A 16,599-nucleotide genomic window follows, 5' to 3' on the forward strand; every position below is an offset into this window, starting at 1 on the left:
TGTTCCATTGGTCTATTGGTCTGTTCTTGTGCCAGTACCAAATTGTCTTGATTACTGTGGCTTTGTAGTAGAGCTTGAAGTCAGGGAGCGTAATCCCCCCTACTTTATTCTTCCTTCTCAGGATTGCTTTGGCTATGTGGGGGGCCAATTACCAAGTTGTTTATTCTGTACTTTTTATACTTGAGTATTTCTTTAATTTGTATGTGTTTTCTTTTTTCATTTTTAACCTTTTTCATCTTGAATTTGTCGTCTTTGAAGTTAAAATTTTCATCTTTGCTTTAACCACTATGCCTGTTACTAACACTTGTTTCCCACCCCCCATTAGATAATGTACTTCCTACCATCTTATTTTCACACTTTATCTTAGGTTTTTAGCTCTTTTCTTGCTGGTCTCAGGCATTTTATATATTTATTGATCTTGACCTGCTGCTTTGTCTTTTTCTCCCACTAAACTATGACTTTTAGACAGGTCATAGTTTATTAGTGGTTTAAGAAAAATGTTTTTGAGTACATGAAGACTTTGTCACCTGCTTTAGTCTGTTAACACTGTTATTTGCCACAAATGCTCATTTTTATATTAGTCATCTTTCTTATTATTTAAAAACTCTTCCACCTCTTTATTGAAAAAACATTGTGTTAAGTATAGATGGCCCCTCTCTACTTTCAGCCAAATCCTTTGTCAGCCATGAAGTTTATCTGCATTTATTAAGCAAATCACTGTGACAGATCCTCTGGATAATACAGAGGCAGTAATGCTGTCCCTGTTGTCCAGCAGCTAAACATCGAACTCCCTTTCCTTTACAACAACAGAAAGTCTCAAATTAGGGTATGAATAGACTTGGAAAATGTGGTTCTGGTAACAATGAATTCTGATAAGTAAGATTGGAAAAGTATTTGTGACACCATTTAAACAGATTTGTATACCAAATCTGTGTATTTTACACATGAACAAACTACTGCCCAATATGGTTAATTATTCAGCTGATTGTAAAGCTGGAAGAAAAGGTTACTTTGGACACTTGGCAGATGAACAAAAATGGGGAAAAGGCATTTCAGATAGGCAACGTGCAAACAGCTCATATACGTAAATGACATAATGGTTTAGTTTCTTATAAGTGGCATGTAATTTAATTATGATGGAATTACATAAAATGAGGTTGGAGAATAGGCATGGGCTAGATCAGGGAAGGCTGTGTATGCTATTTTAGAACATTTATAATTCACCTTTTAAGCAGTAGAGCCCCATTGAAGAGTTTTAAGCACAGTTATTATAGTCTTGTGCTCTTTTATGTGGTGATAGTTGATCAGAACAGTATTCCAATATTCATTATAAGAGTCTTGGTAATCAGAGAGAGACTCCTGTAAACTTCATATTTTCTGTACTGCTTAAATAATGTTCAGTAGGTATGAATCTTTAAGGTAACAGATTTACTGTTTGGAATTATAAAACATTTTTCAATTTGTAAACTATTTCAGGCCTCCAAAAAATTTACAGAGTAATATAATATATCCAAGTACCTTGCATCTTAAGGAATAAAACATAACAGATAAGATTGAAATTTTCATCTCTCTTTTGCCAGTCCCATTCCTTTTCCTCCGTCCTGGAGGTATATATTTTTCTCTTGCTACCTTCTGTAAAGCATTTATAGGCTAATTTCTATTAAGTTATATCATTGTAAGAGTCAGGTATACTTTATATATTAGATGTCTTTTGTAAAAGTTACACATTGAATTTTTCTGTCTGGTTATGTTAAGTGCCCAACACATCTTCTGTTTAAATTATTTTAATTGTCTTCCTAAAGCATATTATTATCCCATATCTTGTCTTTTCATTTGTATATGTCTGGTTGTTTCACTTAATCAGGTTTACTTAAATAAACATTATCAGTACTATAAAATATGAATATCCTAGTATTATAACTTGATCAGAGTAACTTGCATACTTAGTAAAAGATAAGGGGAAGGGGACATAATACGGACACAGACTGGTCAGAATGTATATCCTGAATTTGTGCCTGTGTACTCAGGTAGGAGTAAAATCTACCTCAGATACCTGAATTGTGTATTTCTAGTTTCTGATTATTTTTCACATTTGTTTATTGCTTTATGTTTTATTAAGAAATTCCATACAGATTAACTCTGCATCTGAGATGTATGGGTTTTATTAAATGTTTGAATATAATTATTAAATCTTAAACATATGAAGTATTGATGATACTCCAAGTCTTACAGAAAAAGGATTAGTAATTCAGAGAAGTTACATCATTTTTCTAAGATCACACAGCTGGTATAATGGCAAAATTGGGACTCCAACCTGGACCTTAATGCGTATCTTATCATCCTTATTGTATAAGAGTGCAAAACAGAATCATATTAGATATAAAAATTGGAATCACAGTAGTTCTTAGTGAGAGGATCAGACCAATTTCCCCAATAATAACTGAGAAGCATGTAAGTACAGTGAAGTAATTATTCTAGTGTCAATCAACTGTTTTTTAAGTCTTGAACAGGACAAACATTTATCTTGTACATGTACTGATTCCTTCATGATTCTTTATGACTAATTTGGTTACCATTTGTTGCATAAGTGTCAATTAGAGAAAGAGGTGGATAATTGAGGTATTCTCTTAGTTTTTCTCTTAGTGTCTGTTCAGACATGTTGACCCGGTTTCCTTAACACTGAGTTTCAAACTAGCCTTGGCACTGGACAGTTCTTTGTTGTGGGGAGTTGTCCTGTGTATTCTAGGGTGTTTAACAGCATCCTTAATACCAGTAGGTAACAGTAGTTCCAATTATTTGTTCATGTTTGGTGATTAAGGAGACTTCAGAAACTTGAAATAGAGACACCTTTATTAATAGAGGCGCCACAATCCTTCTATCATAGTAGAAAATATATTTAACATATGCTTACAGAAAGAACACAATACTAAGAAACTGCTTAAGAGACAGTGGTTACACTAAAACTAAAGGATCTTAGATTCTAAAAAATAGAAAAAGTGCTAAACTATGCAAGACAAAACATGAGTCTGTCTTCTTAGAACAAGGTAGGATGTAAATACATAAGTGGCTATGGATTTCATAGAGACACTTGATGTGAAGAAGAATAATTATTAATAACACAGTTTTAAACTTACAAATTGGGCTGTGTTCTAACTTTGAGAATGAATGTCTTTGGTCTCAGAGTGAAGTTTTTCCCTCAAACATTTTTTCAACTGCCTTACAAGGGCTAGACACTAGGGCTAGCATAGCACATAAGATGACATGGTCACTTCCTTTTTCAAACTTATAAAATTTTGTGGCATTTATCAAATAAAAATATCCAATAAGTTTTTATGTTGTTTTTCCCCCCATCACTTCCCTTCCTCCAGTTTGAGTTGAGGGCAGAGTTCTAGTCTCTTCTTACTCATCAATGTATCACCAGCTTCTGGCACACCTGGTAGGCATGCACATATTTGTTAAATGAATAATTGATTAGTTGGGAAGAGATATTTAAAAAATTACATGTAATTCATTAGAATTGTGATTAAATGCTCCAAAGGGAATAATACAGAGTATTATATAATATACGTCATGTAACAATGGGTCTAACCTAGTCTAAAGCTAGATTAAATTAGACTAAGCTTCAAATTGAGACTGATTATTTTTCCCCCAGCTTTATGTAATTGACAAGTATAATTGTATATATTTAAAGTATATGATGTGATGATTTGACATATGTATACCTTGTGCAGCGATTACCACAATCGGGTTAATTAACACATCCATCACTTCATGTAATTCCTTTTTTTTGTGTGTGTGATTTTAGAAAGCTTAAAAATTTTCTCTTAGCAAATTTCAAGTATACCACACAGTATTGCTAACTATGGTCACTGTGCTGTGTATCAGATCCCCAGAGCTTATTCATTTTAAAATTGAAGGCTTATACTCTTTGATTAGCATCTAATCCCCAGTCCCCAGCCCATGGTAAGCACCATTCTGCTCTGTGTCTGAGTTCTACTTCTTTAAAATTCCACATTAAAGTGAGATTGTACAGTATTCGTCTTTCTGTCTGGCTCATTTCACTTAACAAAATGTCTTCTAGATCTATCCATGTTGTCAAAAATGGCAGGATTTCCTTCTTTCCCATGGCTGAATAATATTCCATGGTCTATATACACCCCATCTTTTTTGTCATTTACTAATGTATACTTAAGTTGTTTCCATGTTTTGGCTGTTGTAAATAATGCTGCAGTGAACATAGGGGTGCAGATATCTCTTTGAGATATTATTGATTTCATTTCCTTCAGATATATACCCATAAGTGGAATTGCTGGATCATATGGTAGTTCTATTTTTAGTTTTTTGAGGAACCTCCACAGTGCTTTTCCACAGTGGTTTTACCAATTTGTATGGCCACCAAGGGCGCACAAGGGTTCCCTTTTTTCCACATTTTCACTAATACCTGTTATCTCTTATCTTTTTGATATCCTAACAAGTGTGAGGTGATATTTCATTGTGGTTTGAATTTGCATTTCCCTGATTTGTGACTTTGAGCACCTTATCCTATACCTGTTGGCCGTTTGTATATCTTCTGTGGAAAAATGTCTATTGGTTCCCCTGCCCATTTTGTTTGTTTTTTTGTTACTGAGTTTTATGAGTTCTTTATATACTTTAATAGATACATGGTTTGTAAATATTTTCTATATGTTGTCTTTCATTTTGTTGATTGTTTCCTTTGCTGTGCAAAAGCTTTTTAGTTTGATGTAGTCTTATTTACTTACTCAGACTTTTGTTGCCTGTGCTTTTGGTGTCATATCCAAAAAAAAAATCATTGCCAGTGACCAAGAGCTTTCTCCCTATGTTTTCTTCTAGGACTTTTATGGTTTCAAGGATTCTTAAAACCAAGATTTTAAGAATTAGTAGGAGTTATCCAGACATATTTTGAGGCTGGGAGTGGGAGTTGGAATGTATTGCGAAGGAACAGCTCTGTGTGAATGCCTGAGGTGTGGTACAGTATGGCATTTTTTTAGGGTTTGACAATTGGCAGGGGTGGTGACCAGGGGATTATATGGTTCCAGATGACATTCTGATTTTTCTTCTACTGTATACTGAAATACTGAATATTTATAGTGAAAATAATAAAATATTTATAATACTAACAATTAAAATAGACAAAACTTCTAGGTGGTAATATAAACATTTTTATTCTGATACTTGAAGACTAAAATAGAGCTACCATATGATCCAGCAATTCTGCTGTTTTAATTAATTAGAAGATAGGACTTCATTCTTTAGTCTATGCGCTGACAACCTCTAAGTGTGTGTTTCTGCCTCTGGATGTGTTAATATATGCCCACACATCAAGTTAGTATGTCCAAAAATGAACTCTTTTTATACCTACCAATCATATAAAATGAAACAAAGCAAAACAAAAACACTTCATGGATTTCCTGTCTCAGTGAATGTTTATTCACTCAATTTCTCAAGCCATAAATCTTTACTCCTCTTATTCCTACCATAAAATAATGATACTATGTCATCATTTACTTGTTATTTTCATTTAGTTATATTTCTCAAAGCTATCCTCTTTCTCTTAAGTACTTCTCCTACCTAAATTGATGTTCTTGCTTTTCCTCTGCTGTATTTCTACAAATTTTCTAATCATTCTCTTGATTTTGCTCCCATTTTCATCTATATGGAAAATATGATGATCTTCTCTGGATACAAAGTTAATCCTGTCTCTTGACTGCTTAAGAGCCTACCATGGCTCATTCAGGATTTCAGGATAAAATCAACTACTTGGCAAAATATGTTGGGCCTTTCAGGGCCTCTATTTTGCACATCTCTACCTGTTTATGTTATCTTCCACATCACATTTAAAATTTTTGTCATACTTTTTCAATTTCAAGACATGGCTGTTTAAGTTAATTAAAACTAAATAACGTTTAAAGATCAGTTCCACAACTCCTGTACTGAATAACACAAAGAACATTTCCATCATTACATAAAGTTCTATTGGATAGTGCTCTTCTTGAGCATATTAAGCTCTCTTTTCCCTATATCTTCATCTATGTTGCTCTCCTTTTCTAAATGTGTAATGTGCCCTTGCTTGCTTTGCCTTGTTAACTTTCATTTTTCCATTAAGACTCAGTTTGGATCTTACCATTTCTGGAAAACTTTACCTGACACCATCTTTTCCTGTCTCCACCAGCCACAAAGTCTGAATTCTTACCTTTTGCCCTAATGTTTATTGCATTTTAATTATGAATCAGTGTTTAAATAGCAAGATTCAGCAGATACAAAGTATTGAGATTTTGTATAAATTACAGTTTTATTCACTGAAGTTTTATATTGAGTATGGTGCATGGATTTACCACTGTGAAAGTAAAGGTACACTTAAATGGATTTATCTTCTGTACTGACTGAAGAAGCACTTCATTAGATAATGGTGACCTTAAGAAAAGACAGTTTGTATGTTATATAGGTCAAAGCTATCAGATTTGCTGCTTGACTGATAATTGCATGCATTTAATGAGATTTTAAAACAAAATTGAATCTAGCAACTCGAGTCTGTCTGAAAGTAAATTTACAGGTAGAAGAGCATCATATCAGATGGAATTTTATTGCAAAGATAGAGTATTAAGCTTGTAGCCATCAGGTCAACTTCAATAGCATTATGATAAGCAGAGTGGGGAATGAAGAAAGCATCAACATGGTACCTACCCTCAAGTTATAATATGGTTACTAATCACTAGCAAGTTGTAGCTCTGTTCTATTTCAGTTACCCACACTACTTGTATCTCACCACCACTTGTTATGCTTCACTTCTAAGTTCAGATATAACATTGATCAGGATGAGGAGAGATTAGATTCAGCATAAGTTTAGGCCTTCACAAATGGTATTAGTGGGCCAAAGAGAACATAAGAAAGGAAAATGTGTTGGTTTTATTTTTTTTTTTTGCTGGGAAGGCCTTCAAATTTTTATCCAGGGCTGGTCTTTTATCCTAGGGAAGGAAAAAAAAGACATGTGCTTATTGCCTGTTTGTAATAGATTTGGTGACTGTATTTTCTGAACCGAAGATCTGGATGTATCTTCTAAATAGAGGTGGGCTTACTGTTTCTGTCTTTGTTTGGCTTAGTGTTTGTTAACCTGTCCAGCAATATGAACCTCTCATGGGATGTGCTCAGATGCCAAATATTAGAATGCCACTTTATGGATTATGAAACATAATTTCCCAAGATGTTTTTGGTTTCAGATTTTCAAACTGAAAGGTATAACAACCAGAAACCCCAGGTTTCTGAACTTAGTTAAGTTTAACTGCACTTGGGGTTGGAAAGGCTTCATTAATGTAACTTAGGTAACTGAAGTTGTGTGGCAGAAATAAAGCAGGCATTTAAAGACAAAACAGCTATTAATGAAGAATGGTTTAATTAGGAGTACTTTCTTAGGAGACCTAGGATTTGAATTAGGCAAAAGGGATGGAAAAGAACAGGAGTAGAGGCTTACAGAGGCAAAGGAAAAGAAATGAGCAGTGTTTTGGAAATAGAAATGAGATAGTATAAGAGCACCTGACTAAAGCAGCTCTCACTAGTGGTGAGAGAGGTTTGACTAGGTAAATTAGAGTAACTTAAATAAATTATTTTTATTCTTTCACTGTAAGAAATAGTATTCTAATTTTCCTCTACTTTCTATCTATTCATATAGAAGTTAGTTTCACCTATCAGGGAAGGTATTAAGGTCATTTCATGAACTTTTCTATAAAATCTTACATTCATGTGAATGTACCATTGTCCTTATATTTGCCTTCTCATCCTTTTAGTCTCAAAACGTTTTTTTTCTTTGAAGGAAGGTTTTCTCTGTGTACTCTGTATCATGCTTTTGATTTCAAATCATTGTTCTACCCCTATACAAAAGGCTCTTTATTTTTGAGGATCATGGAAGTTTTAGTATGCCATGAGCGTGTGGAAAGCCAAGTTACCTTTCCACCAAGCTGTCTAACCTCACAGTTCATTTGATTTTCAGTAATGATCTTCACTTTTTTCTGCTTCAATAACCATCTCCTACGCCATATTTAAAAAACATATTTTTGGCATAGTTTATTAAGATCAAATTTACAGACTACAGTTCTGTGAGTTCTGACACACAAAAAGTTGGATAACTGCTCAACAGTAAAGATACAGAACAGTTTCATCATCCCCAAAAGTTCTTTTGTGCTACTCGGTGGTCATCTCCTTACCTGCATCCAGGCACTGGTAACCATTGATCTACTTTTTATCCCTACACTTTTGCTTTTTCCAGTGTGTTGTATAAATGAAATCATGCAGTATGTACTTTTGAGGCTGGCTTCCTTCAGTTAACTATGTATTTAAGATATACCCATGTTGCTGAATATATTAGTTTTTTCCATTTGCTGAGTAGTATTCCGTTGTACTTTTTTTTTTTTTTAATCCATTCAGCAGTTGAAGGGTATTGGAGTTGTTTCCAGTTTTGGGTAATTGTGAATAAAGACTCCATTCACACTTTCATACATTATTTTGTATAAAGGTATTTTCATTTCTGTTGGATAAATATCTAGGAGTGGGACTGTGGGTCATGTGGTAGTATATGTTTAACAGAAATAATTAAACTCTTTTCCAAAGTTATTGTGTCATTTTACATTCCTACAAGCAGTTTATGAGAAATCCAGTTGCTGTGCATCCTTAACCAGCATGTGGTAGTAGCACTTTCTTTTCAGACATTCTACAAGGTTTGTGGTGATATTTTATTGGGATTTTAATTCAAATGTCAATGATAAATGAAGTTGAGCTTTTTTTCATGTGCTTATTTGCCATCACTGTCTTCCTTGGTGATCTGTTTGTTCAAATCTTTTAGCCATTTAAGAAAAATTTTGAGTTGTTTTCTTACTGAATATTAAGAATTCTTCATATAGTCTAGATATGAATCCTTTATCAGTTTTATGATATGCAAAATTTTACATACTGTTCAATAATACTATTATTTTTATTATAAATAGTTGATAATCTTTTAGAGAATTTGAAATTGGAAAAATATCTTTTATATTTACTTTCATCTTAACCATTTTTAGGGAATCTTCATTTCTTTGTGTATTTCTGTATTTCTTCTGCTTAAAGAATTTCCTTTAATATTTCTTATAGTGCAGATCTTCTGATAACTATGTCTTTTCAGTTTTTTTGTTTTTTGTTTTATTGTCGGAAATGTCTTTATTTCACCTTCATTTTTGAAAGATATTTTTGCTGGGTATAGAATTCTGGATTGACAGTTTCTTTCAGCACTTTAAAGATGTCTCTTGATTGTTTTCTGTCTTCCTCTTTGGCATAGTTTATTATGCCAAATGTGATGTGAAATTTTGGATGTGAAATGTGCTGTAACTCTTTATGTTTGTTCTTGTGTATGTGATTTAATATCTTACCAGTTCTGTTCAACATAGCTAGAGGCCTTAACTAAAACAATAAATTAAAAAGAGCTAAAAAGAAAACAGTTGGAAATACCCACAATGATGTTAGGGGTAAGTAAAAATGGTAGAAAATGAGAGGTAAAAAGCTGTTTAATCTTCAAGTTGTGTTAATACCATATTTTTGTACTTTCCTAGCTGACTAGACAAAACATCAGAATTCAGCTTCTTGGGCCTGACCAAGGTAGATATTCTCATGGGAGATCTTCCCCAGATTAACCTGAGACTTCCAAGAGCCATGCCGTCGGGGTAAAAGTAACCAGACCTAAATCATCCTTCATCTCTGCAGTCCAGAATGTTGCCTGATGGTCAGAGCAGGAAAAGGAAAAAGTAAAGGGAGAAAAATATCTGAGATCGAATTTGTCAAACTGGCCCTGTAGCAGATCTACATGTAGCCTGAGTCAATCAAGGAAGTCAAGCTATGAAATTAGATATAAGTATTCCTATGATCTGAATGTTTGTGTCTCCCCCCCCCCCCCCCACACCAAATTTCATATGTTGAAAACCTAATGTGCAAAGTTAGGGTATTAGGAGGTAGAGCCTTCAGGTGGTTATGTCCTGAGGCTGGAGCTGACATGATAGGATTAGCACCCCCCACCCCCCTTTTTTTTTCCATGAAGGAAGTAGCTTGCCCCTTCCACTATGTAAATAAGACACAGGAATAAGTTGACCTTCTGTAATCTGACCAGAATCTGACCATGCTGTCCCCTGGTCTTGGACATGCAGCTTCCAGAACTGTGTGAAATAAATGTTTGTTGTTTATAAGCTATAGTTTCTGGCATTTTGTTGTAGTAGCCCAAATGAACAAAGACAAGTATGTATTAACTTCCTTTGCTGTTGTTACAAATTAACACAAATTTAATAGTTTAAGACAGCATTAATTTATTACCTTAAGAGTTCTGGAGGTCAGAAGTCTCAAGTGGGCCCCAGTGGGTTAAAACCAAACTGTTGGCAGGTCTGTATTCCTTTATGAAGGCTTTAGGGCAGAATCCATTTTATTCTATTTTCCAACTTTTAGAGGCTTCCAGCATTCCATTGCTCGTGGTCTCCTTGCATCTTTAAAGTCAGCATTGACTAGTTGAGTCTTTCTCATGATGCTTTCTCTTGCCTGACTCTTCTGCCTTCCTCTTCCCAATTTATATATCCTTTTGATTATGTTGGATGCACCCCAATATTATTTTAAGATCATCTGGTTAGTAGTCTAAATGCCATCTGCAACTTTAATTCCTCCTTGCCATGTAACATAATTTATTCATGGGCACTGAGTATAATAAGAACATGGGTGTCTCTGTGGGGCCATTCATCATTTTTCCTACCACAAGATGGTCTAACTGTTGTATCCTTAGCTGCCTTCTGGAAGCAATGTTATGCATGTCTGGAGGAGGGTACATCCATCCTAGGCCTTAGGAAATTTTTAATCTGTAGTGGGCAAGAGCCAGTAAATACTGAATTTAAGTGCATGAAGAAACAAGGAAAGGTGAGTAAGTACCATCAGGACAACAGAACAGACCCATACAACATAATATAATGGAATAATCAAATAGTGATTTTTAAAATAACTCATGTTTACCATATTAGAGGAAATGACAGACCTAGATATTTGTAAGGAATAAGGAACTGTATAAAAGATGTTAAATATTTAAAAAAGATCATAATAAAACTTGTATAAATTAAACTATTAATAAGTCAGAGATGAACTTCTACCCCTAACCATGAGGAAGTAAGAAGTTTTGGATTTTTTGTGTGTTGTAGATAGCTAGAAAAATGAACTGTATATTTAGGACAAATTATTTCAGATATTGGGAAATAGCACAGGACTGTGGTCCCTGAGAAAAAGGAAACTAATGATACAGGCTCTGGGATCACTGCAGCTTATTGCCTGGGGATAATTTTCAGACTATAGCATAGGCACGCTCTACCCAGAAAGAACCCAGTGGTCTCGCTGACTTGAGAAGACAGTTATTGACATTCAGGGAGCTGTAAGTGGCTAGGAATTGTGGCGTAACAGACATAATACTGGAAAGAAGGGAGCTACACAGAGAAGGAGCCCAAGAAGCCAGCATGGGGTGCCCTTGGATCTTTGGCTGAAAACCAATCCATGCATATGTAGGATGGCATTCCACAAGTTTTGATAACACCTTTAGTAAAAACAGTTACCAGTGAGCTATCCAAACAGTTTCCAGAGCTCAAACAGGACTGGGAATAATGCAGGTTCCCACCTGGAATTCAGTGGACATCAAATAAAGCTACATGTAGTAGTGGAAAGACTTTTCTGCTTTTGCCCCAAAAACCTTTTTTTAAAGTCTCAAAATGATCTTCAAGTATCTTAACTTCCTAAGAAAATCAAATGTGGTATTCTTAAAGGAGAAAATAAATCTAGCACTCACAGGTAAAATTAAATATCTAGCAACCAAATAAAATTACTAGATATGCAAAAAAGGAAAATATAGCTCATAATTAGGAGAAATGTCAACAGAATTAGAACCAGAAATAATAGATATTAGCAGATAAGGATGTTAAAACTTTTTTATTAAACCTGCTCAATATACTCAAGGGTTAAAAGGATAACATGATCATAATGAGGGAAATGAAGAATGTAGGAAGGAAACAAATGTTTCAACAAATGTTGCTGGATCAAATAGATACCAGAATAGAGAAAAGATATCATATCACAACATTTGCACATACACTCACAAAATAATAATCAAAATTGACCACAAAACTAAATGTAAAACTTAAATCTGTACAACTTTTAAGAGAGAACCTTTGAAGCCTTGGGGTGGAGAAAGGTTTCTTACATCACAAAACAACAACGGTAAAGAAAAAAAAAAGGTAAATTGATCTTCATCACAATTAACTTGTTCTTTGAAAGATGCCAGTAAGAAGATAAAAGGGCAGGCTATAGACAGGGAAGAAATATAGAATGTGTTACCAGATGAAAGGATTATTTCCAGAATATACTTAAAAACAACCAAAAAACTTCTTATAACTAAATGATAAGAGGTCAAACAAAATAAAAAATTGTGCAAAAGATTTGAACAGAGATATATGTATGTTAGTAAGCACATAAAAGATGGTCAACATGGGGGGAGCCAAGATGGCAGCATGAATAGACAGTGGGAATCTCCTCCCAAAAACATATATATTTTTGAAAATACAACAAATACAACTATCCCTAAAAGAGACCAGAAGATACAGAACAACAGCCAGACTACATCCACACCCGTGAGAACAACCGAGCGCCTCGCAAAGGGGATAAGATACAAACCCAGGCCCGACGGGACCCAAACGCCCCCCACCCCAGCTCCCAGTGGGAGGAGAGGAGTCAGAGCAGGGAGGGAGAGGGAGCCCAGGACTGCTAAACACCCAACCCCAGCCATCCGCACCCAGAGTGCAGACACACAGTGTGAGGAGCATGGGAAACTAGTGAAACGGGACAGTAAAAACCTGTGAGTGGGTCCCTGCAGCCGGCACACCTGGGACAAAGAAAAGCGAGTGCTTTTTGAAAGTCTTAAAGGGACAGGGACCACACAGCTGGACGGAAGTGTCCCGGGACACTTAGCCCAGCAGCTGAGAATCCTGGGGAAATCCGGGCACACTAACCCTCTGGGCAGCAGCTCTGAGACCCCTCATGGCGATAAACAGTCCCTGCCCATCCCCCATCCGGCATGGCCCTGCCATAGCAGTGCAGCAGCCTGAGGCTGGCCATGCCCACAGCAAGGGAGCTTCCTCCATAGTGGCCAGGCAAGAAACAGAGACCCAGTCTACACTCAGCTGCCCAACACAAGCTGTTAGGGGTTGCCGTTGTCCCAGTAAAGAAAGGCCAGGAGCAAGTGGAAAGGGTCTTGGCTCTCCCAGCTGACAGACAAGTCAACAGCATACCACTGCATCTGTCAACATGAAAAGGCAAAAAAATTTGATACAGACCTAACACAGACATCCTCACCTCAGAAGGAATCTGGGGAGATAGATTTAACCAATCTTCCTGAAAAAGACTTCAAAACAAAAGTTATAACCATGCTGATGGACTTGCAGAGAAATATGCAAGAACGAAGGAGGGAGAATACAGAAATAAAACAATCTCTGGAAGGACTTCAAAGAAGAATGGACGAGATGGAAGAGACCATTAATGGACTAGAAATCAGAGAACAGGAATGCAGAGAAGCTGACACAGAGAGATAAAAGGATCTCTAGAAATGAAACAATATTAAGAGAACTGTGTGACCAATCAAAACAGAACAATATTCGCATTATAGGAGTACCAGAAGAAGAAGAGAGACAAAAAGGGATAGAAAGTGTCTTTGAAGAAATAATTGCTGAAAACTTCCCCAAACTGGGGGAGGATGTGGCCCCTCAGGCCACAGAAGCACACAGAACTACCATGACAAGGGACCCAAGGATGGCAACACCGAGACACATAATAACTAAAATGGCAAAAATCAAGGACAAGGACAGAGTATTAAAGGCAGCCAGAGAGAAAAAGAAGGTCACCTACAAAGGAAAATCTATCAGCCTATCATCAGACTTCTCAACAGAAACCTTACAGGCCAGAAAGAATGGCATGATATATTTAATGCAATGAAACAGAAGGGCCTTGAACCAAGAATACTGTATCCAACACGATTATCATTTAAATATGAAGGAGGGATTAAACAATTCCCAGACAAGCAAAAGTTGAGGGAATTTGCCTCCCACAAAACACCTCTACAGGGTATCTTAGAGGGACTGCTCTAGATGGGAACACTCCTAAAAAGAGCACAGAACAAAACACCCAACATATGAAGAATGAAGAAGAAGGAATAAGATAGGAGAGAAATAAAGAATCATCAGACAGTGTTTATAAAGCTCAATAAGCGAGTTAAGTTAGACAGTAAGATAGTAAAGAAGCTAACCTTGAAACTTTGGTGACCACAAATGTAAAGCCTGCAATGGCGATAAGTACATATCTTTCAATAATGACCCTAAATGTAAATGGACTGAATGCACCAATCAAAAGACACAGAGTAATAGAATGGATAAAAAAGCAAGACCCATCTATATGCTGCTTACAAGAGACTCACCTCAAACCCAAAGACATGCACAGATTAAAAGTCAAGGGATGGAAAAAGATACTTCATGCAAACAACAGGAAGAAAAAAGCAGGTGTTGCAATACTAGTATCAGACAAAATAGACTTCAAAACAAAGAAAGTAACAAAAGCTAAAGAAGGACATTACATAATGATAAAAGGCTCAGTCCAAAAAGAAGATATAACCATTATAAATATATATGCACCCAATACAGGAGCACCAACATATGTGAAACAAATACTAACAGAATTAAAGGAGGAAATAGAATGCAATACATTCATTTTGGGAGACTTCAACACACCACCCAACTCACTCCAAATGACAGATCCACCAGATAGAAAAGTAAGGACACAGAGGCACTGAAAAACACACTAGAACAGATGGACCTCATAGACATCTATAGAACTCTACATCCAAAAGCAAAAGCATACACATTCTTCTCAAGTGCACATGGAACATTCTCCAGAATAGACCACATACTAGGCCACAAAAAGAGCCTCAGTAAATTCCAAAAGATTGAAATCCTACCAACCAACTTTTCTGACCACAAAGGTATAAAACTAAAATTAATTGTACAAAGAAAGCAAAAAGGCTCACAAACACATGGAGGCTTAACAATGTGCTCCTAAATAATCAATGGACCAACAACCAAATTAAAATGGAGATCCAACAATATATGGAAACAAATGACAACAACAAAACAAAGCCCCAACTACTGTGGGACGCAGCAAAAGCAGTCGTAAGAGGAATGTATATAGCAATCCAGGCATATTTAAAGAAGGAAGAACAATCCCAAATAAATAGTCTGATGTCACAATTATAGAAATTGGGAAAAGAAGAACAAATGAGGCCTAAGCTCTGCAGAAGGAGGAAGAAGGGACATAATAAAAATCAGAGAAGAAATAAATAAAATTGAGAAGGATAAAACAATAGAAAAAATCAATAAAACCAAGAGCTGGTTCTTCAAGAGAAAAAACAAAATAGATAGGCCTCTAGCCAGACTTATTAAGAGAAAAAGAGAATCAACACACATCAACAGAATCAGAAACGAGAAAGGAAACATCATGATGGACCCCACAGAAATACAAAGAATTATTAGAGAGTACTATGAAAACCTACATGCTAACAAGCTGGAAAACCTAGAAGAAACAGACAACTTCCTAGAAAAATACAACCTCCAAGACTGACCCAGAAAGAAACAGAAAATCTAAGCAGACCAATTACCAGCAACGAAATTGAAGTGGTAATCAAAAAACTACCCAAGAACAAAACCCCCGGGCCAGATGGATTTACCTTGGAATTTTATCAGACATACAGAGAAGACATAATACCCATTCTCCTTAAAGTTTTTCAAAAAATAGAAGAGGAGGGAATACTCCCAAACTCATTCTATGAAGCCAACATCACCCTAATGCCAAAACCAGGCAAAGACCCCAGCAAAAAAGAAAACTGTAGACCAATATCCCTGATGAACGTAGATGCAAAAATACACAACCAAATATTAGCAAACCGAATTCAAAAATACATCAAGAGGATCATACACCATGACCAAGTGGGATTCATCCCAGGGATGCAAGCATGGTACAACATTCGAAAATCCATCAACATCATCCACCACATCAACAAAAAGAAAGACAAAAACCACATGATCATCTCCATAGATGCTGAAAAAGCATTTGATAAAATTCAACATCCATTCATGATAAAAACTCTCAGAAAAATGGGTATAGACGGCAAGAACCTCAACATAATAAAGGCCATATATGATAAACCCACAGCCAACATCATACTGAACAGTGAGAAACTGAAAGCTTTTCCTCTGCAATCGGGAACAAGACAGGGATGCCCACTCTCCCCACTGTTATTCAACATAGTACTGGAGGTCCTAGCCACAGCATTTAGAAAAAACAAAGAAATACAAGTAATCCAGATTGGTAAAGAAGAAGTTAAACTGTCACTATTTGCAGATGACATGATATTGTACATAAAATACCCTAAAGACTCCACTCCAAAACTACTAGAACTGATATTGGAATACAGCAAAGTTGCAGGATACAAAATTAACACACAGAAATCTG

At 35.8% G+C, this 16,599-nt stretch overlaps 1 protein-coding gene across 12 annotated transcripts in view; it reads left to right on the top strand.

The window, feature by feature from the left end:
• The window catches only part of LCORL (ligand dependent nuclear receptor corepressor like), a 172,296-nt gene that overhangs the window by 20,722 nt on the left and 134,975 nt on the right, over positions 1 to 16,599 (top strand). The window contains exon 1 of one of the 12 annotated variants that reach the window (XM_073237784.1): positions 9,225 to 9,782. The exons of the other annotated variants lie outside the window; for them this stretch is intronic. Within the exon in view, the coding sequence (XP_073093885.1) occupies positions 9,758 to 9,782 (25 nt within the window). The 5' untranslated portion in view covers positions 9,225 to 9,757. Of the gene's footprint in view, positions 1 to 9,224; positions 9,783 to 16,599 lie in introns of those variants that run through there. 12 annotated transcript variants of the gene reach the window in all.

This window comes from Manis javanica, chromosome 5 (genome assembly GCF_040802235.1).
Source record: "Manis javanica isolate MJ-LG chromosome 5, MJ_LKY, whole genome shotgun sequence".
Taxonomy (NCBI): domain Eukaryota; kingdom Metazoa; phylum Chordata; class Mammalia; order Pholidota; family Manidae; genus Manis; species Manis javanica.